This window comes from Centruroides sculpturatus, unplaced genomic scaffold (assembly GCF_000671375.1).
Source record: "Centruroides sculpturatus isolate CEXI.00-Female unplaced genomic scaffold, Cexi_2.0 scaffold202, whole genome shotgun sequence".
In the NCBI taxonomy this organism is placed as follows: domain Eukaryota; kingdom Metazoa; phylum Arthropoda; class Arachnida; order Scorpiones; family Buthidae; genus Centruroides; species Centruroides sculpturatus.
The window spans coordinates 159580-184219 of record NW_019384441.1 but is presented as its reverse complement, the minus strand read 5'-3'; the positions used below and the strand labels follow the sequence as shown (position 1 = coordinate 184219).

The window sequence follows — 24640 nt, the reverse complement described above, 5'->3', positions numbered from 1 at the left end:
AATTTATGATTGGTTAATTTATTATTCATTTTACTGACAAAATGATTGTCATTGACGTTCGAATGGTTGAACGTTTAAGGTTACAGCCCATCTTTGGGTGATCGAAAACCCCAGGAATTTTTTGGAGGGTGATTCGTCTGTATATGTTGGGCCTCATCTCTTACCACTCGGCTGCCCATTGTGGGCCTAGCCGAACCCATAATGGGCTTGCTAAAAAACAGATTTCCTAGTGCCCACATGGCGGAAAGAATTACAAAAAAATCAAGTGATTCTAATTTTGTTGCAATCAAGATGTTAGGAAATATAAATTTTTAATATTATTCGACACATTTATATAGAACATCTTAAGAGTTTACTCTTCATCCACATCGTTCATGGCTACACCCAAAGGTAACAGAGGTAAATGTAAGTTTGCGCGTTCTAATTTTGGGTCTCATATTGTCGGTTCTAATTATTCTACTGGAACAAATATCCTTAAGATGTCGAACCATTACATTATGTCTTCCAGCGTCTTCGTAGAATAAATCTGGATTCCCATTTGTTTTCGTGAATAGTATTGGTATAAGTGGCATTCCTTATACTTCATCCATAATTGTAACAACCTGTATGATACAGGTTTTTACAATTATATTCACGGAATGAATATAATTGAATAGAGAAATATATGGAAAGAGGCAGGCGGAATAGCGTTTATACGTGCTATGCATCGGATTAAGTAATCAGTTCTTAAGTTATATGTTGAAATTGAAATTTTTACAAAATATATTTTACATAACTAATATAAATGTACATTAAATATTATTTTTTCCAGCCATAAAACTGATATATTCATGTATTCAGTCTAAACTAGAGAAGAATATATATTTGAAAAACAACAAAATATTACATCTAGCGTGGATAAATGAAATCGATGAAAATGTACTTTTTAAGAAAAGATATGAACTTACTAAATCATCAACATCAGTCAATCAGTCACTCCAAATTTTGGATATGCCTACAAAATTGTTAGCAAATGAAATCACGTTAATTGATACAAATTTATTTTTATCTCTTAGAGCAGAAGAACTTGCCAGATTAATATTTAAACCATCATCAGTTAATTCGGTAACAATATCTAAATTTTTAAAGTTGTATGTATATATGTAGAGAGAATGATGATAAATCTTGTGAGAATATATGTATACATAACCTGAAATAAATAAATATATATTTTCAGATAACTTGTCCCAACTTATGTCAGTTATTGAAATTTTACTTAAAAATATCTCATTTAGTAAGCTATCAAATTGTTCAATCAAATTTAAGAAAACAAAGAGTGAAGGTTATATTGAAAGTAATCGAGGTATTTATTTAAAATTACAGTTTTTAAATATAATTTTATATTTATTTATAATTTATTTATAATTTATATTATTTATAATTTGAATTTTTATTTAAGTGGGCTGATGAATGTTACAAGAAAAACAACAAACATTCTGCAAGTGCTATCATATCCGGCTTGCTCAGTCCTCCAGTAATTCGATTAAAAGCAACTTGGAGAAATTTACGAGAAGAGTATCCACAATACATAAGGTATATATATTGCCTTATGGTCAAACACGATTGTATAATTTATATTTAAAACATGAAATAATATTTTATGTTATTTAGAAAACTGGAAGAATTTCAAAACATCCCGCATTGTTTACAGGATAAAACTGAAATTCCGTTACTTTGTGACATTCTTAATGTTTATCGCGCAACATCACAATATAAATCGGTGAAAACTTGGAATACATGGAAGAGACCGGTGAATGTTCCAAGTTAGTGATTTTATCCTAATATTTTTTTCAATGGGTATGATATAGCTCATTTTTTCACAGCTATATTTTGTTTTCGATTAAAATCGAATATTGTTTATAAATATATACGTACTTCAAATTATTACAAAATCATAATTATTAAACGTCCACCTCACCTTCCAGCACTGTCCTTAGCAGGTAGTTTCTTCTCAAGACTTGCCCCATTACGAAAAAATGATCTCTCTCTCAAAAATTAATCTATAATAGAATAGAAAACATAAACATTTATTAAATAGAGGTTTATTTACTTTTATTGTAATTATTTTCAATTCCATTAACACAGTATAATATTTTAATAACAATTTATGGAAATATTGGCTGATGATTTTAATAATTTCAAAACATAGCGCCTGTATTTACGTCTGTCTTTATAGCAATGCACAATGTGTTAAGATTCTCGATAGTCCAAAGCTATAATTTATAAAGTTTTTGTTGTTAAAATGATTGCAAGTAAAGAAGCTTCTAGATGTCTATAAAATAGAAAAAATATTTTAAAAATGTCAAAATATTTCTATTTTGACATTCTCGCTCTCAAACGAAAATAATATATAAAGTCGTTTATTGTTTCTCTTGTGAAATATATGAATATTTAATACGAATTATATCTGTGCGAATTTTTGATATCATATTCGAAGAATGGTTTATATATTTAGTAATAATAGCCATTCGTTTATAGTAGAATTGTTGACAATGGATTGAAAATACGTTTAACTGCAAATCATAAATACGTTACATTTTATGATTTTTAAATATTTGATGATGTGTATTATTGCATTGAGAATTTTTAAAGCCTGATTTAAGTTCCTACTCTAGCTTCTAGCGACTTCTCGTATGGAGAAAACACGTCACAATCGTGCTTCGCAAAGCTATGCGAACAAGTTGAAATGACGATTATGACATCAAATTGACGTTATTTCGCTGTATGCACAAGTCGCTAGACGCTACACGCAAGAACTTAAATCCGGTTTTAAGGAAAACATAGAAGAGATAATTAAAGTATTTTTCTTTCAAAAATAGTATAGAAAATGACACTATTTGAATGTCACTCTCTTTAAAATACAATAACAACTGTTTGCTGATTATATATAAATACTAGCAGATCCCGCCACGCGTTGTTGTGGCTCAAAATGTATCTATTATAAATGTATAACACTTCCCCCGTGGGAGGGAAATTTTCCGAAAAATCCCTTCTTAGTGTACAGTCTCTTGACGTACCCTATTAAAACGCAATCAAAAACGCAAAAAACCGCATCTAAAATAGTATAATAGAAGCCAAGTTCTTCACGGTAAGCCTTAATCCTGTCCATCTCCCGGGGGGATTTCGACACGTATATTATATAAAAACAAGTGCGTATTCGACTGCAGCGTTGTGTCAAAATTTCAAAGGAATCGGTAGGAACAAATGAACATTACATTTTTATTTATATAGATAGATAGAAGATGATCTGCTTTAGTTCATCCTCACAGAAAAGCATAATGTCTCACAGAAAAGCAAACTTAAATCATCCATCGTACTCGTAGCGCCATCTGTTGGACATAAACTTCTTAACCCTAGATGATATTTTTTAATTTATATGAATGTTTAATAGATAATATACAGCCTATGTCCACCGTGAAGTTCTATTCTAAGTATTGGTGAAAGAATTTTTTGAAATCGGATGAGTAGTTTCGGATATTACCTCCTACATCCGAACTTACAAACATTACCTCTTTATAATATTAGTATAGATCAAGGGTGGGCGACCTTTTTTATAACATGGGCCAGAATAAATTTTACGTTTTTTCCGCGGGCCATAGTAGTTAATTGACACCTTGTGACCTGTAAATTTTTAGTCTGCAAATATGAAATAAATAAATAAATAAATAAAAAGAAATTAATTACTACAGTCGACCCCCCTATAACACTGTTGATTATTCCGTTTTATATGAATTCCATGTTGTATGAGTCACTTAGATTTTACAAATGCGTGTGCCGGGCTGTGAACGGCTCACCTATTTGTAAAATCTAAGTGACTTTAAACACAATAAAAACAGCACTATGTAGTTGGATACGACAGACATTACATTTTCTAATTGCATAGCTTTTGCACATAGATTTTCTTGATGGATGATGCGATGAGATATAAATAATTTAGAAAAATTCTGTTCTCCCATTTTTTGTTTGAATAAGGAAATGACTCCCTTATTTTTTCCTGTCATTGCTGCCGCAACACTTCAGAAAATAATATTCAATTTAAACTAGACGAATTACATCGAAAAATATTTATTTATAATTTCTTCTAAACATCTCGCGGGCCGGATAGAAACTCTTCGCTGGCCGTAGCTGGCCCGCAGGCCGGGGGTTGCCCACCGTTGGTATAGATTACATATAAGTAATGTCTCATACAGCTAGAATCATATATTCAATTATGATAGAACAATTACCAAATACATATTAAATAATATTTCTAATGATATTAGAGAGGTTGAGGCGCACGTTTTAAACGTGTAAACGTGTACGTGTGACGTTCGGCGCCGCTTTCCCGTAAGCCTAAAAGTTTGACAATGGTGTTTGGATAGTCGGTGGAATCAAGCTCGACATTTCAAACACCATCGTCAAACTTTTAGGCTTACGGGAAAGTGTCGCCGAACGTCACACGTACACGTTTACACGTTTAAAACGTGCGCCTCAACCTCTCTATTATCGATGCATTTCTGTAAATACACGATTTTTAATTTTTTCCGTGAAGACTAATATTATGGGACTGTTCGGTGATTTCCTTTTATATTTCGTGATTGGATTTGTTGAACGTTAAAAACTGACTGGTGTTAAACATTCTGACGTCAGGATATCTGACGCTAGTATTCTTTTTTCCCGAAGAACTGACAAACTCTGGAAACGTGGGAGTTTTTATAGGTGTTTCATTGTTAGACATGGACAAGTTTTCTGCTCAGGAACAGGTTTATAGAGCAGGAGCATCAGAGCACTGGAATGCCTTTTTCCAACTCTCTATCATTAGCTCTGACTTTGGGAGTTGTATAACTTTGTCCATCTTTCAGGTCGTCGATCATTCTTCTTTTTCCTCTTTTCTTTACTGCGTCCACCTTATCTTTCAGCACTGTCCTCAGCAGGCAGTCTCTTCTCAAGACATGCCCCAGCCATTTTCCTTTTCTTTTCCGGTTACCTTTAATATTTTCCTTTCGTCTCCAATTTGCTCCAAAACTACTATGTTTCTGATTTTATTTGTCTTTTATTTGTCTTTTATTTGTCTATTATATAATCTTTTGCATCTTTTTCCAAGCCCACATCTCAAATGACTCCACTCTATCTCTGTCCTTCTTTTTCATTGTGCCCACCAGAGGCCAAGCGGTCTTCGTACCCTGACCACCGGGAGTTCGATCATGGGTTTGCGCCTCGCTCGGACGAGCTGGCCACATAGAGTTTTCCGGATTTTCTCCACATCTCTAACGCCTAAATAGGGGTCAGTTTCTTTTAAAAAGACCTCCCGGAAAGCTAGTTTTCCCCCTAGACAGATCTCCCAAGTCTTGCGTTGCCATAACTAAACAAACAAACAAACAAACTTTCTTATTGTCCACGCTTCTGCTCCATATAGTAGTATACTCCAAACATCATAGCACTTCACTAATCGCTTTCTTAATGGTCCACTTAACAGTTTTCTCTTTCTAATGAATGCATCCTTTACCTTTGCTATTCTCTTTATCTCCCTTTCACTTCTTTCTCCTTCACCTGTCCAAGAACCTAGATACCGGAATCCCTTTATCTGCTCTACATCATGTCCATCTATCTGTGAAGATATCAAGTCCATATGTACTCGTATAAACACATTCAGGAATTTTTATCAGTTATTTTTCAAATCTCTGATATTCACTACCCAAATTATTTTGATTATATTTCCATATTATTTTTCTGAAAAATTCTGTATAAAATAACAAAAAAATCACGAAATGTATTGTAATTGTAATATCTACTGATTTTGATAGGAAAATATGAAAAATATAATAGTTACAAAGAAAGAATAGTTCTGTATGATAAATAAAATAATAAATACATCTTAAAATGCTATAATTATTAATATAAAAAACGAGTTGGTAACTCTAAGTCAGTGACAAACATGGATGTTGGGAACAAGTGAGCGAAATCTCTGAAACCAGCGAGATGAAGCTAGCGGGCGGTTTAAGCCAAAAGAGCGAAGCGATGGGGCTACCACTGAGGGCGTTAAGCAAAGAAAGGAAAGCGTGGGGGACGTTGGATTGAGTGACTAGAGCGGGAATTTAAAATTTCAGATTTAACAGTTAATAGTGTAATATAGAATATACAAATTAAGACAAATTCAAAAATAGTTTTGAATTTGAGACAAATACAATAGATCAGATTTGATACAAATGTAATCGAGTACAAAGCCAATATTCGATATGTTTGATTCTCCAAAGACTTAAGTTCGATCGAAGTTCATTCGAATACACTTCGTCAGTATTCGAGTATTTCGAACTCGATCTCTAACACTCGTGGGGGTGAATAAAGGGAGCGAAGCGGGCGGATCAACACATCCTCTTTTTTTATTTAAAAAAAATTCTTTGAAATTCAATGGGTACATATGCTAATAATATATATGTTATAATAACTAAATGTACAATGAATTAAAATACAAATATTGATGATAAGAATATCGAAAAACAAAATTTTAAAAATCGCAACCAATAATCATAATTTTTATAGTTTATTTACTAAAAATGAAGTAATTTGTTTTCAGTAGTTCTTTACTTCTATATCAAATAATGCTATTTGCAATACAATTGAAATACAGTATATTAATACTATTATAAAGCTGATGGAGAGAGCTTTTCCTTCGTACATCTTTATTAAAAATTATTGCGACATCGTCACAATGGCCTGAAATTTTTAATCATATTTTTAATTTATTTAATTTAAAATATATGCTCTCCACCTAAAATTAGTACTGTAGTGTCTTGCTCCTGTACATCAGTTAAATCGTGCTGGTCATCTGTCTAACTCCTTTCAGGAAAAATTTTCGAATGAAATTTCCTAAAATTTAAGTTTTGGTTTGATAGGCTTTTTTATAACTCTTTCCGCTTTGTGGGTACTAAGATGACCTTTTTTAGCAAGCCCACTACGGGTTCAACCAGGTCCACAATTTGGCGGCAGGGTGGTGAGGGACGGAAGCCGACATATCCATCCGGATTCGATTCCGGGTCCCCCAGAGTGGTAGGCTGCCACCTTGACCGCTCGGCCATCCGGCCGTCGGTTTGATGGCCTATGACAATGCAACACAGGCAATCTGTCAAGAGTGGAATGCCTCTTGGGGAGTACTTTCTATGGAAAATTGGCTTCTATTTAGGTGTTAGATACGTAAAGAAAAATCCAGGAAAAGTTTACCTGGTTACAATGTAAGCCTATCGTTCTAGGGAATCTGGGGACAAATTCCGCCGGAATGAAAAATTTCAGAAATTTTCCGGGGTTGATCCATTCCAGATAAGTCGCGCCCCGTTGGTCGAACCACGATGGGCTTGATAAAAATTGACCACAGTGAGTAAAGAGTCAAAAATGAAAAAAAAATTACAGTAGACCCCTTATAAAACGGGGTCATATAATATGGATTTGTATATAACGGCGAAAAAATTGCGATCGTATTCGTATAAACACGCTAAAAGAGACTCGTATGATACGGTAAAACGTCATCGCCGACTCGTGTCGCGACAGGATTGGTCGAATCTAGACCAATAGCGGATATTGCAAAACCGTTGAGTTTAAACGAGCAGCGGACCTACTAAAAACCATTTATTATTTAACGGCCATAAAAATTATATTTATATTAATGATGTCTCCAAAGTTCAGCAAATTTTTCGCAGAAAAATAATTTATCAGGAAACACGCGCCTGCCGTTCGATGCGCCGCTCCACGACGAAAACAAGCGTAAGCAATGGCGTCGTCGAACGGTGCACACGCTGTAAGTAATCCTACAATTTTTGTTTATAGCATAGTTTATATGGATTATTCCCAAAAAATTATACGTGTTTTGGAAATGCTGAGTCAAATTAGTCTAGAATCGATTAATTTTATGGAAGAAAAACCTTTCAAACAGCCATAGTCCGTAAACTGCACACGTGCCGGCCTGTGATTGGCTCATGTATTTAAGGACTCGTACAATATGAATTTCATAAAACACGAAACGTATCTACCGTATTATAGGGGGAGTCTACTATATATATGTATATACAGTACATATATACAGTACATATATGACGATTATTGATAACCAAGGAACCAAATTTTAACTATCGAATACTTTTGATAATACTGTATTGAAGATTCGGCATCCGATAACATCGGAAAGCTTATGTTGCATATTCGAAGTCGTATCATGCGTAAATTTATTAGATGCAGGGCCGGTCCGAGTTAGTGTGCAGGGCATACTAAGCAGTCACCTAAGGCACAAAAATTTACGCCCCTAAATTTTTGTGCCTTAGGTGACTGCTTAGTATGCCCTGCACACTAATTACAGCCAGAACCAGTTAAAGCGAAATGTTTATCAGTTATTTTAATTAGATTTATTATGTAAACATTCAGAACTATCGCATGTAGGTGCACAGGTTATTCAATGCACAAGGCGTCTAGTAGTAAGACAGGAGGGTGTTAAGATTGAAATCTGCCTAATGCACCAAAAACTCTTGAGCTGGCCCTAATTGAATGTTAATCTCTTAAGCGTTTACATGTAATGTAAGCTTTCTATTGCAATTTGATACCGAAGATTTGCATACCGGTGTTAAGACTTAATCCCCAGAAATGTCTTTAATGAAACAAGATTGAGGTAAAATTACGAATTGCCTGTTGTATAAAGATAGAAGTAAATCGAATCTAAATATGTAATTATGTTCGAAAATTTTCATAGTTTGGTCGCAATTTACAACCACTTTATAAACAAATTTTGTAAGCAAATATTTTTAAAAATTTCAGACCGAATTTCTATCAATTATTCGACAAAACGACGTACAGAATGTGAAATATCAAAAGGGTGTTTAATGGAAAGAAAAGTTCAAGATATTAATAATGAAGAAATAGAAGAAATAAGTCACACGATTTCAAAACCAGAACTATCATTTGAGAGGATACAACGTTCTTCTCCCTGTACATTTAATTTATTGGAATGCTGTGCTCGTTATCCGAAATCATACAATGAAACTTATAGAAGAATTAATTTTTATCTCGAAAAGCTGCGCTATAAATTAACTCTTTACAAAATTTCCAGCGATTCTTACGTTCGGAATTTCTTACTAAATTCTAAATATTCAAAAGATATTTGGAAAATTTCTTTCGAAAGCGAACCTCCCAAGAAACATAATTGTTTTTGTAATTCAAAGCTTTTGGATCTTACTAAATAGCAATGATGTAGCTAACTTCTAGTACAATTGTTTAATAAAGCTATAAAATCATGTTATTTCTTTAAAAAAAGTCTAGCAATGAGTTACATAACTTTTCCGGCAAAAATATTTATGTTTATGAGACACGATATAAAATTTAAATAATAACAAAAGCTTAAGAGGAGTAACTTTTGTTAAATTATGAGAAATTTCTTTATTTAAAACAGTATTTATATTTAAGAAACACTAACAAGTAAGACACATTATGACGAAGTCAGTGGCGTAGCGTGGGTGTCAACCGCCCGGAGCAAAGGAAAATTTCGCCGCCCCCTTATTTAGGTATCTCAATTTAAAAAACTAAAATTCAGTTTCGTCACAGAATAAGTAATGAAAAATTCCGTGCTAGTGTTGCACCTTTTTAAAATCGCTGACCCGGACTGCAGGTGAGATGTTCGAACAGAAGTTCCTGACGCATGCGTATGTCATTTTGCAATACGAAGAATAATGTGCAGTGCAGGCCGGTTCAGTTAGCGATTAGGGAGAATTGGGCAGGAGTAACATAAGTAACCTAGATGACAGCTGTATTGGACATTGGAGGTGTATATGAATACGAGTGATTTGCACAAGCAAAAAGAAAAAAAAAAGTTAGGTTGTGCACGAAATCCCGGACTGTCCGGATGATGACACTTTTCGTGCTCATTTCAATCAGTCCGAATCGCAGGTGCGACGAAAATATGTGATGAAATGGTTCAAGTTTTTACAAAATATTATTATTATTTATTGTGAAATTTTTCCGCCCCCTAAAAAGTAATTTTTCCGCCTCCTAAAACGTAATTTTGCCGCCCCCTAAAAAGTGCCGCCCGGGGCGGGCCGCCCCTGCCTCCCCACTACGCTACGCCACTGCACGAAGTTAAAGTTGTATATAACGCCGTCTGTTATGAGATACAGTAATACCCCGACTTACGCTACCCCGACTTACGCGAACCCGGAGTTACGCGATTTTCAAATCTCGTCGATTCGTCTTTTGTTTGAGCGCCACGCAACCCTTGATTACTCACTCCCCCCACACTATTGTTCAGCTTACATGTTCGGATGTATCGCGCGGAATCCACACATAGCTACAATTTATTTTGTGTTATTTATTTCTGTGTTTGTTATATCTACGGAGACTTGAGAGACTCTACTATGTCATCCAAACGAAGTAGAACTAATTCTTCTGCATCAAACAAGAAAAGAAAAACTTTATCTTTGGAATGTAAAGTTAACATTGGGTATGTTCGTAAAGTCGAACGAGTTAAACGAGAATGACGTCATCGTTATTCCTATTTCGTTAGACTTTTCGAACGATTCGTTACTAACGCGTTTAACTCGTTTGACTTTACGAACGTACCCATTATTAAAGACTTCGATACAAAAATGAAAATTTGTGAATTGGCAAAGAAGTTTGATCTACCGGAATTGTCGGTCAGAACAATTATAAAAGGCAAAGAAAAAATTCTCGAAGCTGTGAAAAATGCTCAATCTTTAAATTCAAGCATCATTCGTAAACGTCACAGTATTATCGCTGAGATGGAAACAATGTTAAAATTATGGCGTAATAATCAAGTAAATGTGAAAAATTGTAAAATAATATAGGCCTAATTTGTTATACATATGTATTATCTAAGATTTTATTAAACATTTTTTTCTAAATTATTGTTTTCTTTAGTCTCCGGCCCCAATTAAAAATTATTTGTATGTATTTATATGCGAAATTATACCCCGACTTACGCGAATTCGACTTACGCGGTTACCGCTCTGTCCCACCTATCGCGTAAGTTCGGGCTATTACTGTACTCTACTGCAACGATCAATGACACTGGCAAGAGCGCTGGACTCAAAGTACAGTCGACCCTCCCGTGCCGGGCTGTGAACGGCTCACGTATTTGTAAAATCTAAGTGACTCGTACAACATGGAATTCATATAAAACGGAATAATCAACAGTGTTATAGGGGGGTCGACTGTACAGTAAGTAGGTCAACCTATGCCTTCGTGCCTGAAGTTTGCCGAACTCCAGTAAGTTGTGATTGGAACATAACGCAAATACTAACCGGACACGAGAGGTTACACCATTTCAAGTCCAAGTTTGGATAAGGAGATGGTTGCTGTTCTGTGGGTGCCATCGCGGTGATGCGAGGCACTATGTACTTGACTGTCTTCTTACAGAGCGTCGAGGGGCTGATCGGGTCGACTGGTCAATGCCTTCCGAACAAGTACTTCGAACGCTTGCAGCAAGTAAAGGAAACCTACTGAAACTAAAGGAATTTAAAGGAATTGATGAGGAAAGTAATAGATTTCTTTGATCTATAAGCTCAGTGGACGCTTTTCTAGGGGAGGGGACCCCGCTGACTATTTATAAGAGCTGGCCTCTCATTGGTAGAGTACTCTAAGGCAGTACAGGCTGCACATAAAACTGTATGGCATTGTAAGAGGGTTGAACTTGAGAGCAAGAAGACAAAGAAGGCGGGTTGGTTCCCTCTTGGATTGTATCGCCAGAGTATTATATCGGGTTTGACCTTTTAAGTCCAGGCACCTCGGTGGTTACGGGATGATTAAAGTACAGTGACTACAGTCCTAAGTAAATTTCCTCTGCTCCGCCAAATAGCACTACTCTTACTTAGAGTTGTGATATGAGGACCACTCCACAAAAAATTCCTGGGAATTTTTCGACCCGTCCGGATTCCCCAGAGAAGTAGGCTGCCACCTTAACCGCTCGGCCGTCCGGCCACCTTCATTAAGTACTGTAATTAAATTGCTTCTAAAAGCTATTTCGAAAATAAAGTAATTTAAACAATCTTTTATGACGTATAAATTTCCTTACGTCATTATAAATAAATAATTCTTCTAAATTATTCTTCATGCAATTCAATTGTGTAATGATTATCGCATAGGCATTATACGATAAGGTAAATATACAGGCTGAAAGAAAAGAAAAGAAAGGGGGAGAAAAACTATATATTTCCGTTAGATGGCAGCACCGAACGTAAACAAACGTGTAGTTTCGTCCGGGTGTTTTCAAGACATTTATCATAGATTAAAGTAATGCTGAATATTTATCAGGGATTTATGAAATATTAGGAATTCTGATAGAAATTTATGCGTATTGATTAAGGTAATTGACTATTTTATATGATAATGCTTTTATAATTTAAAGACTTGAAAATAATATCGGGTTAGAGTCCAGATACGTATACCGTCATGCGGCTCATCTCTGATTCCAGCAAACAAAAGAAAGGAAACAGTGGGGACGCACGTTCTAACCTAACCTAACCTATTGTAATACGTTACCATAATTATTACCAACCAAATTATTAGAATAGGTTAGGTTAGGTTAGAACGTGCGTCTCCACTGTTTCCTTTTGTTTGCTGGAATCAGAGATGAGCCGCCATGACGATATACGTATCTGGACTTTAACTTAATATTGTTTCTATTTAAAATTTAGATTTCAATAATGTTAAAATCAAATTGGGGAGATCTTCCAATGATACCAGACACGGAATCTGGCATCGCTGCTATTGAAAGAGAACAAATAACAAAACCAAGGCCTGTTCAGGTAGAAGGATCAAAGCTACATCATCCTTCAAGAAATGAACCTGTTATGTCTCATTCGTAAGTTTATAAAATAAATTTCAATTAAGAAATGTATTTATAAATTGAGTTTTATTCAATTTTATGATTACACAATGTTAGCAAGAGGAAGTCGTAATGTGGAATTGCATTTACTGTGTATTTTGTAGAATAGAATAAATGCACAGTCATTTTATCTGAATTATATGTTAAAAAATGTGGAGAACTGTTTTTGTATATATGTTTAGCAATTAAACTATTGAACTCCCATTAAAACAATCTGGATTTGAATTTTTAAAAGCAGTGGAGCATCAAAAATCCAGAATAATTGAGACCAGAGCACATTTGAGTTTTCAAATATAAATGCAAATTAGCATTTTAAATTTTGTAAATTCTTGTAATATTGTAATTCAAGTTTGGGTGTTCTGGAATCAAGCCATTATTTCATAAGGAATTTAGAGATTCAGTTTCATCAGTGGCCATCATCATCTGCAGTAATACAGTAGAGCCTCGAAAACTCGGCACTCAATAACCCGGCACTCCGGATAACTCGGCCACACCCTGGCAGGGCAAAAAAATCCTTAGTTAATTAATTTTCGTTACAGACAGCTTTATAAAAGTATAAAAGCTCTCATAAAGTATTTTTCTGAGGTCTGTCTTATCAGGTAAATTACTGTACACAGTGTATTTATTAATTTTCATTTTCATGTAGTAAAGGCTCTATGCCTTCATAAAGGATGTACTTTTCCTTTGTTTAAGGGTATTTGGGCAGTTTATTCTCTTTTGTATTCTCAAGCAAACAATACATACAAGTACAGTACAATATTTTCTGAGGAAACACGCATACTTATCCTTTTTTAACCCCATTCCCGATAACCCAGCATTTTCACAAACTCGGCCACCCTTCGGTCCACATTAGGCCAAGTTTTCGAGGCTCTACTGTAACAGATTTATTATACCAGGATAAGAATTATCACTTGATTAGGAAATCATCAACATTTATTGATTCATTTTATATGGGGAATGCATTTTGGACCATTTTGTCCCTCATAAGCCCATCCCGTATACAAGTTATATATTGTCAATAATCATACGTCATTTTAGACAAATGAATATACATAGATAAGAATTCCACTTATATTTTTTGACAGTGACTACTTTATCTGTTTCTTTACATATACAACAACAAATGTTAAAACATAATTAAAACATAATTTAATTAATTTAGAAATGGAAAAAATCAAAATTTCTTCATATAGAAGTATTTTTGAAAAAGAAATACAGTGGAAACTCTTAAGTTGACACTTCTATATTGTTTCTAAAATGATCATTCCAAAGTCCAAAATTTGTCTCAAAGAAATACACAGAGTTGAACTCTAGATGTTGACCATCTTTATAACTTGTATTTTGACCAATCTCAACCTAATCATGCCATAGAATATAATCTCTGTATGTTGACCAAATGCATACACTTTTGTTTCTATAATTGGAACTGTCTTGCAAATGAAAAAGTTTTAAATTTATAGTAAACATTGCTCTTATTATTGTAAAGAATTTGTTTACAGTTTATCAATAAAATTTTGCCTATTACATTTTATGACAAATAATTATCCTCAATTCTGTGTTTCAATTTCCTATTTTTTCCTTGTTTTGCAACATTAAATGTAAGAATTAACCCAAGGTTTTCACTTTTTCCAAACTAAGGACCCTTAATGTTTTGATGTCTAGAATTTTGACGTTTTCAGAAGCCAGAGATTATAGATTATACAGACCTATTTGGGAGAAAGAAAACAAGTCAGATTTCACAATTTGTGATTTTCATTAACCTTTAGGAGGTGCATCTTTTAATAATGGCTACATTTTCTGGGTCTCTTGTTTATATTAGATCAGTTGATAGTACAAATTAAGCAACAATAACTCAATAGTTATATCAGAAAATAATGAGAAATGTACCTTTTTAACACTGAAACACTTTGCCTTATCAAAATGTTCTGAAATGTTAGCAAGCAATATCTGCAGAAAATAAATTCAATGTTTATGTTTTAAGAAAAGCTGAAAAGACACTTTGATTCTTTCTTCAGCACTACTCTAACTTAAATGTTTTCCAGTATTCTAATTGCTTAATATGTTTTCTATTTTCATAATTTTTTTGAACAGATATAAACTATATACTCACAGAGTATTTTGTTATACAAATATTCATATTCTGAGCATTTAATTTGTGATATGATGTATATCTAAGTGTTTAATATCCCATTCTGTAATGTTTTCAATACATATATAATGAGAGAAATGTTGTAGTGAGATACCTTGTGAGTAAATTTAATTATGTATGTCGTAAGGTCTTTTAGTTGTTATTTCTGACTGCCTGTTTACATCAAGCTAATTTATAGTTTTTGCATCTATATGTTTTATCCCTAAATTAAATGTAAGATTGGTTGATATGTTTAAGAGATAAGTTTACATTATACCATTAGTTCCCTCTCTACCTTTAAAAAGATTCATATTTAGGGATGGGCCCCCTTGCACTGTTTTAGAAAAATTTAGTATTACACTATCCCTATTTCCATTCTGCCCATGTGTCTTGCTATAATTATATAGGTGCTATTTCTAGGCAGCTAAAGACTTGTTTATGTGAACATTACATCAATAAAGGGCTTAAACATACAGAACTAGAAAAATATGTCATAGACAAAGGTTATTCTCCACATTGGAAAGACATTAAGTTAATTCTGTATGACTTTTAACAAATATTCATTTGTGAGATATTAATCATTAAGCAATTCAAATCCATATATTAATAATTAATTTATCTGCCATATATCCACCAGATTATTTTATACAATTTACTGATTAATAATTTAAGTTAAATCAAATGTTCAATCTTGTATGTGTTATTGGGTATTTTGTTATTAATTTTAATAATTACATAATATATAGTCATGTTGAAATATGCATTTGATATAATTCAATTTACTTGTCTTAAAAATTTTAGTTTAATTTCATTTATGTAATTTAATTTATGCTCTAAAAAGAATCGTTCGTGATGATAGTTTATAATTGCTAAAAAATTTGAAATTTTTAATATTATTAAAGGACATGTAAAATTAACACCAGAAATTGAATATATTATAAAAATTGTAAAGTTAATAAACAATAAAATAAAAACTAAAAAAAAATCATAAAAACATATTTGATGTATCTATTGGAAATGAACAATAAACAAAATAATTTATCAAATGCAGCAGTTATATTCTCTGAATTTATACAACTAATTGAATTAAAAATCAATAAATTTTTATTGATATGTGATAATTCTCCATCTTATTTTTCATATTAGTTCCTGTTTAATACACGGTAACATTAATTTTAAAAACTATATGCAGTGTGGCTGTAATTTACAAGCTTAACTCATTCTTGAAAATCTCTCGCAAATTAAAATCTTATAACTAGAAATGAGCTTTTCCATTATTTCTTATGGTTGAAATTTGTGCCTTATTCTGACAATCCAGTTGGCTGAGGTAGTAAAGGTATCAGTCTGCTGCTCTGGAAGACTTGGGATCAAATCTGGATCAAGAACCATAGGAAATTTTCATTAGTGGTTTGGCCCCATCCCTCATCACCAGATCACCAAATTATGGACCTGAAAAAAGTCTCTCTTTAGTGGGCACAGGATGGAGAGAGTAAAAAAAAAACAGAACCCACATTTTTCAAAAATGTTACAAAACACTTATTTACCTATCAGTCAGTGTTTCTAAATGAAAAATACATTAAATAAAATGAGTGTTGATTAGGTTTGTTCACTGATATAAAAAGAACTAATATAAGATGACAGAAGTAAAGCAGATTTTTAAAATATCAGATATGTTTTTATTTAACAGTAAGAAAAAAAGTTTAGTTAAGATGAGAAGTAAGTAGAAAAAAGTAAAATAAAATTGTAATCATCAGTATAAAGACCTGTAATGTAGAGATAACAGTCACTAAACTGCACAACTAAGTTAAACTCTTCTCAAAGACATAATATGAATGAAAGCAAGAAAATGGAGACTGGAACTTACAAGTCATCTAATTATGCTGCCTAAGAATTTCAATCTCATCACACTTGTGATTAGAATATTATGTTCTCAAATATTGGTCGACGCAAGAGAGATGAAAGAAAACAGTTTTTGTATCAAATTTTTGTATTTTGAGTTCTTGTAAATAGGTAGTCACACTACACAAACATTAAAGAAAAAGTATTTATGTATTGAACAAGAATTGCTTCTAATCAAATCTTTACATTATTTTTTTGGATCTCATGATAAAAATTTTGATGTTTTTATAACAACTTATCTGAAAAAGAAAGCATTAAAAATCTGAAAATAAATTTAAAAAATTTTTCAAATGGATTATTTTTATTTATTGTTAGAGAAATTCATTAGGCACGTAATGATAAAATAAAATAAATTTATTTGTCTAATTTAGTTATCTACTACAGCAGTATTATATCTAAGTTTGATGTTTTGTAAAAATTTGACTTTATAGATTTTATTTATTATTTTCTTTTAGACTTCCAGCAGAATGCAGTTCTATAGATGATTTAACATTACACACAATTAAGTTAATCCAATATAACAAGAAGATAAAATCAATGTTAAATACTTTGCATTCAGATTCTCAGGCAAGTATAAATTTTGATTTAAAAAATTAATTTTTACTTTTCTTCAATTAAATTTTTAAAATTCCAAAACTTAAATAATAAATAGAATATAAATTATAACATTTTGATTGCAATATTTCAAGAGCTACTTTTGCAACGAGCAATTATTATTATTATTTATTTATTTTTTTTTATTACTAAGCCTAAATTTTTTAGTAACTTCAGTCACACAAGGATACATCATTTGAATATGTAAGCTTTTTTATTGTACAGTAATACCCCAACTTACGCTACCCCGACTTACGCGAACCCGGAGTTATGCGATTTTCAAATCTCGTCGATTCGTCTTTTGTTTGAGCGCCACGCAACCCTTGATTACTCACTCCCCCCACACTATTGTTCAGCTTACATGTTCGGATGTATCGTGCGGAATCCACACATAGCTACAATTTATTTTGTGTTATTTATTTCTGTGTTTGTTATATCTACGGAGACTCGAGAGACTCTACTATGTCATCCAAACGAAGTAGAACTAATTCTTCTGCATCAAACAAGAAAAGAAAAACTTTATCTTTGGAATGTAAAGTTAACATTATTAAAGACTTCGATACAAAAATGAAAATTTGTGAATTGGCAAAGAAGTTTGATCTACCGGAATTGTCGGTCAGAACAATTATAAAAGGCAAAGAAAAAATTCTCGAAGCTGTGAAAAATGCTCAATCTTTAAATTCAAGCATCATTCGTAAACGTCACAGTATTATCGCTGAGATGGAAACAATGTTAAAATTATGGCGTAATAATCAAGTAAATGTGAAAAATTGTAAAATAATATAGGCCTAATTTGTTATACATATATATTATCTAAGATTTTATTAAACATTTTTTTCTAAATTATTGTTTTCTTTAGTCTCCGGTCCCAATTAAAAATTATTTGTATGTATTTATATGCGAAATTATACCCCGACTTACGCGGTTACCGCTCGGTCCCACCTATCGCGTAAGTTTGGGGTATTACTGTATTTGGAAATGCATTTCATGTTAATAATTTCCAAATACAATAATAGAGTCTACATGTTTAAATGATGTATCCCTGTGTGATCGAAGTTACTAAAAAGAGACAAAATTTAGCCTTAGTAATCAAAAGAAACTAGTTATAGAAATGTGCAACCAGAGCAATTATTTATTCTGACATCATCACAATGTTCTCAATTTTAAGTAGTGTCTTGCCCCTGTACATCATACTTTTCCTGTTAGAAATAGAGTCGTACCAGTCATCTATCTAATTCAGTTCAGGGGAAAATTTTTGAATTGAAGTAACATGACTTCTGATCCAAACTAAAAAGAAGTTTGTATATAGCTAATCTGGGCCTCCTTCCCTAAGCTTTTCACATCTAGCCTCAACTTTCATTTATCTAACTCCATTCTTAAGATTAAGGACAGACAGGCTACAGTGGGAATTTATAGGTCTACAATTTTTTCAACTTGCAGCCCAATTACAAAATGAATTTTTAAATTTTTTAGTACAGTAATTATTCTTTATTCTACAAATAATCATTTTATTTTTCTTTAAACATTATATTTACATTTTTTACAAAAATTGAATTTCTTAATACATAACATAAAATAATTTATTATAAATTCTATTATTATTATTTTGAATGATAATAATTCATAAACATTTAATCAAGATGTAAAATTTATTTAAATGTTATTCAATTGACTTAAATTACTGTTTAAGATGCTCTTTAGGATGGACTAAAAACTAATAAATTTTGGATTTAACTACAGCCAAGTTAAAATAGAGTTATTTCATCTAAAAGATGGTGTTCAAAGTTACATTGATTCATCTGCAAGAGCAATTTAACATTTTATTATGTTAATAAATATTTCTTTGGTAATATTCATTGACATAATGAAACTTTACTTCAATTAGTAATATATATTATATGAAAAATATTCTCCCAAGGATATAAATTAAAATTAGATTTGACCTTCAGATTATCAAATTTCATATATCTCAGTCATGAGTCATTCTTTGTAAGAATTGTAGCATTGTAATGTTTTTGATTACATACACTGTGTAATATTACAGTCATGAATCTAATACATTTCTGTCATTTGGATGTGATATGAGAATTTTATCACTGCAAAAACTTTAGATATCTAAAGTTTTATATATTTAGATAAATTATCATCATAAGTATTTATTATAATTTGTGATTCAGCTTTGTTAGTCTTTGCTGGTTGAATAAGATGTTTTCTTTTAAGTAATAAAGCATTTTATCCATAATTCCCTCTCTTCAATCTCTAGGTGAGCCAGATAACTTTAGTTCTTTTGAATAAGTGTTATTTATATTCTTTTGATGTTCTTTCTGTTAGATTCTTTTTGATAATCATAAACACTGTTGAAAGACATTTCAAACAGTTTTAAAATTAGTCTGCAAAATATTTGTAATTCTCTTTCTTTTTTCTCTATGAAATTTTGATTTGCCAATAACTAGGCATGTATACTAGGTATTCAGCACTACTCTAATTTTTTTTTTACTTTAAGTTTTTTGTTCAACATTGTGAAGTGTTTTTCAGTTAATTTGAAACTATAGTGAATTCATCCAATTCAATGAATTAAATTTATTCACTAGTTCTACTGCTTCTCATTCCTATTTAAAAAAAAAAATAGAAAGTGGACATTGAAAACAATGTAGTGTCTCTCTTATCCAGTTTGTTAATTGTTCATTTCATCTACTGTATTCACAGCACTGCAGATTTCAGGTTTATAAAGTATTTTTCAAGCTAAATTGAATAAAATATATATTTGGAATTTTTTGTATCATAATTGAATGTTTTCTTGGTGTGGTGTGGTATATATATATATATATATAAACATCTAAACTCGATAGTTATAAAGCTAAATGATAGCCAAAAGCTTGACTCTAATGCCAAATTACTTAGCATTTAATTAATAATAGTATTAATTATATAACTTGCTATAATTTGGCAATCGTTTGACTTTGAATGTTTCCTTCTTAGATTTTATGATCTTGAAATTGTATGGAACAGTCCATCAATATCAAAACAACTTACACACATTCACTAATCTGACTCTACTTAATTCAAACCAGTTTTGTTCATTTTGTCATTAAATGTTTCAGGAAAAACAAAAAGAAATCACAAATTATTTTTTCTTAAAACATGACAGTTTTGTAAAATTAATATGTGAAACACATTTTAACATAAATATATGTGTTCAATACATTATAAAAATTTTAAAAAATATATGTATTTGTCTGTAGTCTTTTTTTTGACTATATATACATAGAAGTATGCTAACCTGAGCTTGTCACTGATTCAAATACATTTTTCTCAAATATTAGCTAAAAATTAGCTTTTTAAAGTTACAAATATTTATAACTTTTATATGAATTCTAAATTTCAACTTTGAAATTCTTTATTCTAATGTTCAATTTTAACTTATTGTTTAGGTTAACGTTCTTTTAAAAATTTTAAATTTAATTAAACTTTATTCTTGTTTAATGCTGCTTTCATAAATGGTGTAAGATGTAGTTACTGTCTACATAGATGATTCCTTATTTATAAGAAAAAAACTGAACTCTAAATGAAAAATACTATCTAATACTTGGTGCACTAAAACTTTATTTTTATACATTTTTGCTGGATGAACATAGGACCAAATAACTATCATAAAATATCATACAGAACACACCAAACAATATGATAAGTAGATGAAAAGAACAAATTTTCATTTAATTTATGGCAACTATTATACAGTTAGTTTTCATAGTATGTTTTTTCTTTGTTAAGCCATTACACAGAACAAATCTTATATATGTTGTATGTTAATTCTGTTGTCTCATATTCATATTTATTTATTTATTTCATTAATTGTAAATTAAATTGCTTTGACTCTGAAATTAATGGTATTGCAGAAGAAATAATGCAACTCATATTGGATTAACTAAAGGGTTAAGCAAAGAATAATGGATGTTGATCCTAATGTTAAACATTCAATGAAAGTGTGCTGAGAAATAGAAATTGTCATTTATTGTTATTGAGTCATGTAACAAGAAAACAAGAAATTTTCTCTTGTTTCATTTCATACTCATATGCATCTTTTAAATGATAATGTTTTAAAACATAAGGATGCACTTAATTTATTATCTCTTCCTTTAAATTACATACATAAATAAATATCTATTGTACTTTTTAATGTTTAAAGTTTTAATAATAATTTTGGAAAATTTTTGGCAGCAATATCCAATTTCCCATATAGTATTCTTGATTATCATTGTTTTAATTGAGATGTTTTTCTTGATGATATTAACTACAGTAACTGAGGTTTCTCTGTATGTATACATACATATGTGCACAAATACGTAAATACATGCATATGTATATTTTTCTATAATTCATAATATATTAAGAATAAAAATAAAATGGAACTATTATTCAAATAGATATTTTCTATCTCATGAAACTAAAAGATGTATTATTTTTTAATTTAAAAGTATTGAAGATGAATTATAAATATAATGTTAATCTTAACAAGAATGCAAAATAAAATATTTTTAGAAGTCTGTGGAAGATGGAAATCATAGTTATCCTGCAGCTCCTCCAATGCCTGAACTTCCAGAATCAGTAATGGTTCATTATATGAAAAGAGAAATTGCAAGTGACAGAGAAAGGTAAGTTGAAAATTTTAAAATATTTAAGATAAATTATAAATGTATTACATATTAACATTAATTAATTATAAAAATTATTAACATGAATTAATTATAAAACTTTGATATTTAAACTATATTTGTTAACTTTAAGTCAAAATTTAACATCTTTCTGTATTATACTAAAATAGGTGCTAGTTTGATTACAAAGGTATTTTTTTAATTTGTTTTGTTGTGTAAAACACTAATATATATAAAGATAAATACTTTTTATGAAAATTTTTCTAAGTATTTTGTAAATTTTAAATAATCTTTCTACTTTTATGTTGAAAACACCATTTATTATTGTATTAATAAATGGTGTTTTATTATTTATTGTGTTATAATGGGTAATTATTTTTACAAAATGTAATTTATATAAATACAATTTTAACTTAATGAAAAAAGTAACGTATTGCAATATATTAGTTTTTTTATAATATAGTAAGGCTAAAAAACTAAAAAACAAACTGAAAATATAATAATTTTTGTAATTTTATTACTCAAACTCATAAAAATTGACGATGTTAATAAAAAAAGTGAGGATACTAGTTTAGTAACATTTTTATATCTGTATCATAATTCAACATTTCATTAAACTGTATGATTGTTTAGAAAAATTTTGCCTAATAATAATAATATCCAATGAGTAATGCAATTATGGAAATTTTAACGTAATGAAAAAACTAATATATTAACAATATATTAAGTTTTTTATAATATAGTAATGATTAAAAAACTAAAAACAAACTGAAAATATAGTAATTTTTATAATTTTATTATAAAAATTTGCTATAGAAATGCATTAAACTTCTATAATTTTTTCAGTGTAAATTAAATAAATATAAGTAGTTAAAATTTAACAATTTCTGTTTTTGTCATAATACAATCCACTACTTCATTTACAATTCAATGATAAACATTTTTTTATAAAGTACAAAAAGTTATAATTTTTTACCTCAATAGTGTTTAAACTGTATTATTTTGATATGAAAAAAATAAATTTTAAAAATATTTTAATATATTTTAGTTTAAAAGATTTAGTAAATTTTAATTTTTTATAGATAAATTCATTCAAATAACTATTATTTCAATTAATTTATTTTTAGTGATTTTGTGTATGGAAGAGGAAAATCTCCACCAGAATTATCTTTTCCTATTATGCGTCAAATTTTGAGGAAGTCAGTTGCAGCAATTTGTGCACATATTGGATTTGATTGTAAGTAATTTCTACACTATTTGCAGTGAAAATACATATAATTTCATAAAATGGTGCCTACTTTATAATCTTTTTTTTAATTTCTGCATCTAAAAAAAGTTGTAAAGAAATGAAAACTTTTAATATGCAAAAGTAGAGTTATAGAATAGAGCCAGTTGTGCAAACAAGTTTAGAAAAACTTGTGATAGAAAAAATAAAAAATATTACAATAAAATAGCCAGAAAAATTACAATAAAAACCACAAAAACATTACAATGAAATGGATTAGCATCTTGGCTAAGCATATAGACAATAATTGGAAAAATTTTCCATAATGCAGAGAAATTATATGTTTTTCTAAAGTGAAATTGGAATGTTGTTTACTCTGTTTCTGATCAGTTCAGTCACACATTATATCACTGCCTACTTACATAGTTGTGCACTTGCACTAAGGATGAGTTGGTTTTGCTTATCAAACCACAGTTTATTTAAAAAGAATCAAAAGAGAAATTCAGGTTTTATTTCAAAATTTTTTTGACACAATTTAATGAGTGTGAAATTTTGTGTCAGCTCAAAATGAAATATTCACTTTGTTTCCTACATGGAAAATTTGCAAATTAATAAACCTCATTTAAAAACTTTCTTTGAACTGTGTCAATTAAACAGCTTAATAGAACTTTTATTATCATTTTATAAACATGGTTTTTTTCTTTATCTTTCTTATTTTTTCATAGATTTATTATAAAATAAAAAATATTAAAATATCATAAAAATATGGTCAAATTTGATTTTTCTTAATAATTATTTAACCATTATTGTTGTAAATAAATTTTGCATTTTTGATCATCAAAAAGGCCATTAATACTTAATTGTTAATGCTAAAATTGGTCATTTGGTCTGTTGGTGACAAATTCAAGTTTATTTCTATTAATTAATTAATCAATATATTACATGAAGTTTATAATTGTAAATGCTAGTAATTGTCCACAAAATGCTATCCTATGATGATGACATCCTTAAAGTATTCTTTTAATTTAAAAAATTTTACATCACTGTATCAGGTGAATGTTGCACAGCAAATTATATGGTAGGCCTATTTAATTTGAATTTTCCAAACTACCTAGTAATAATTATTAATTCATTCATAAATTATTTTTTTTATCTTGTGTGCTAAAGTGCAATAATTTTCAGGAAAATTTTGTGTATTTTTGGGGAATTTTTGGTCCTGATAATATTCTGCAACCTTATGCAAAAGTGAA

General features: G+C 30.5%; 1 protein-coding gene across 3 annotated transcripts in view; it reads left to right on the top strand.

Annotated features, from left to right (window-relative positions):
* The first annotated feature begins 1666 nt into the window (after window positions 1–1666).
* Window positions 1667–24640, top strand: part of LOC111620161 (STAGA complex 65 subunit gamma-like) — a 41116-nt gene continuing 18142 nt past the window's right edge. For 2 of the 3 annotated variants that reach the window (XM_023362035.1, XM_023362037.1), the window contains exons 1-5: window positions 1667–1802; window positions 12702–12868; window positions 17375–17486; window positions 22053–22165; window positions 23293–23402. In XM_023362035.1, the coding sequence (XP_023217803.1) occupies window positions 1794–1802; window positions 12702–12868; window positions 17375–17486; window positions 22053–22165; window positions 23293–23402 (511 nt within the window). In that variant the 5' untranslated portion in view covers window positions 1667–1793. Of the gene's footprint in view, window positions 1803–12209; window positions 12371–12701; window positions 12869–17374; window positions 17487–22052; window positions 22166–23292; window positions 23403–24640 lie in introns of those variants that run through there. The other variant, XM_023362036.1, reaches the window with a different exon arrangement.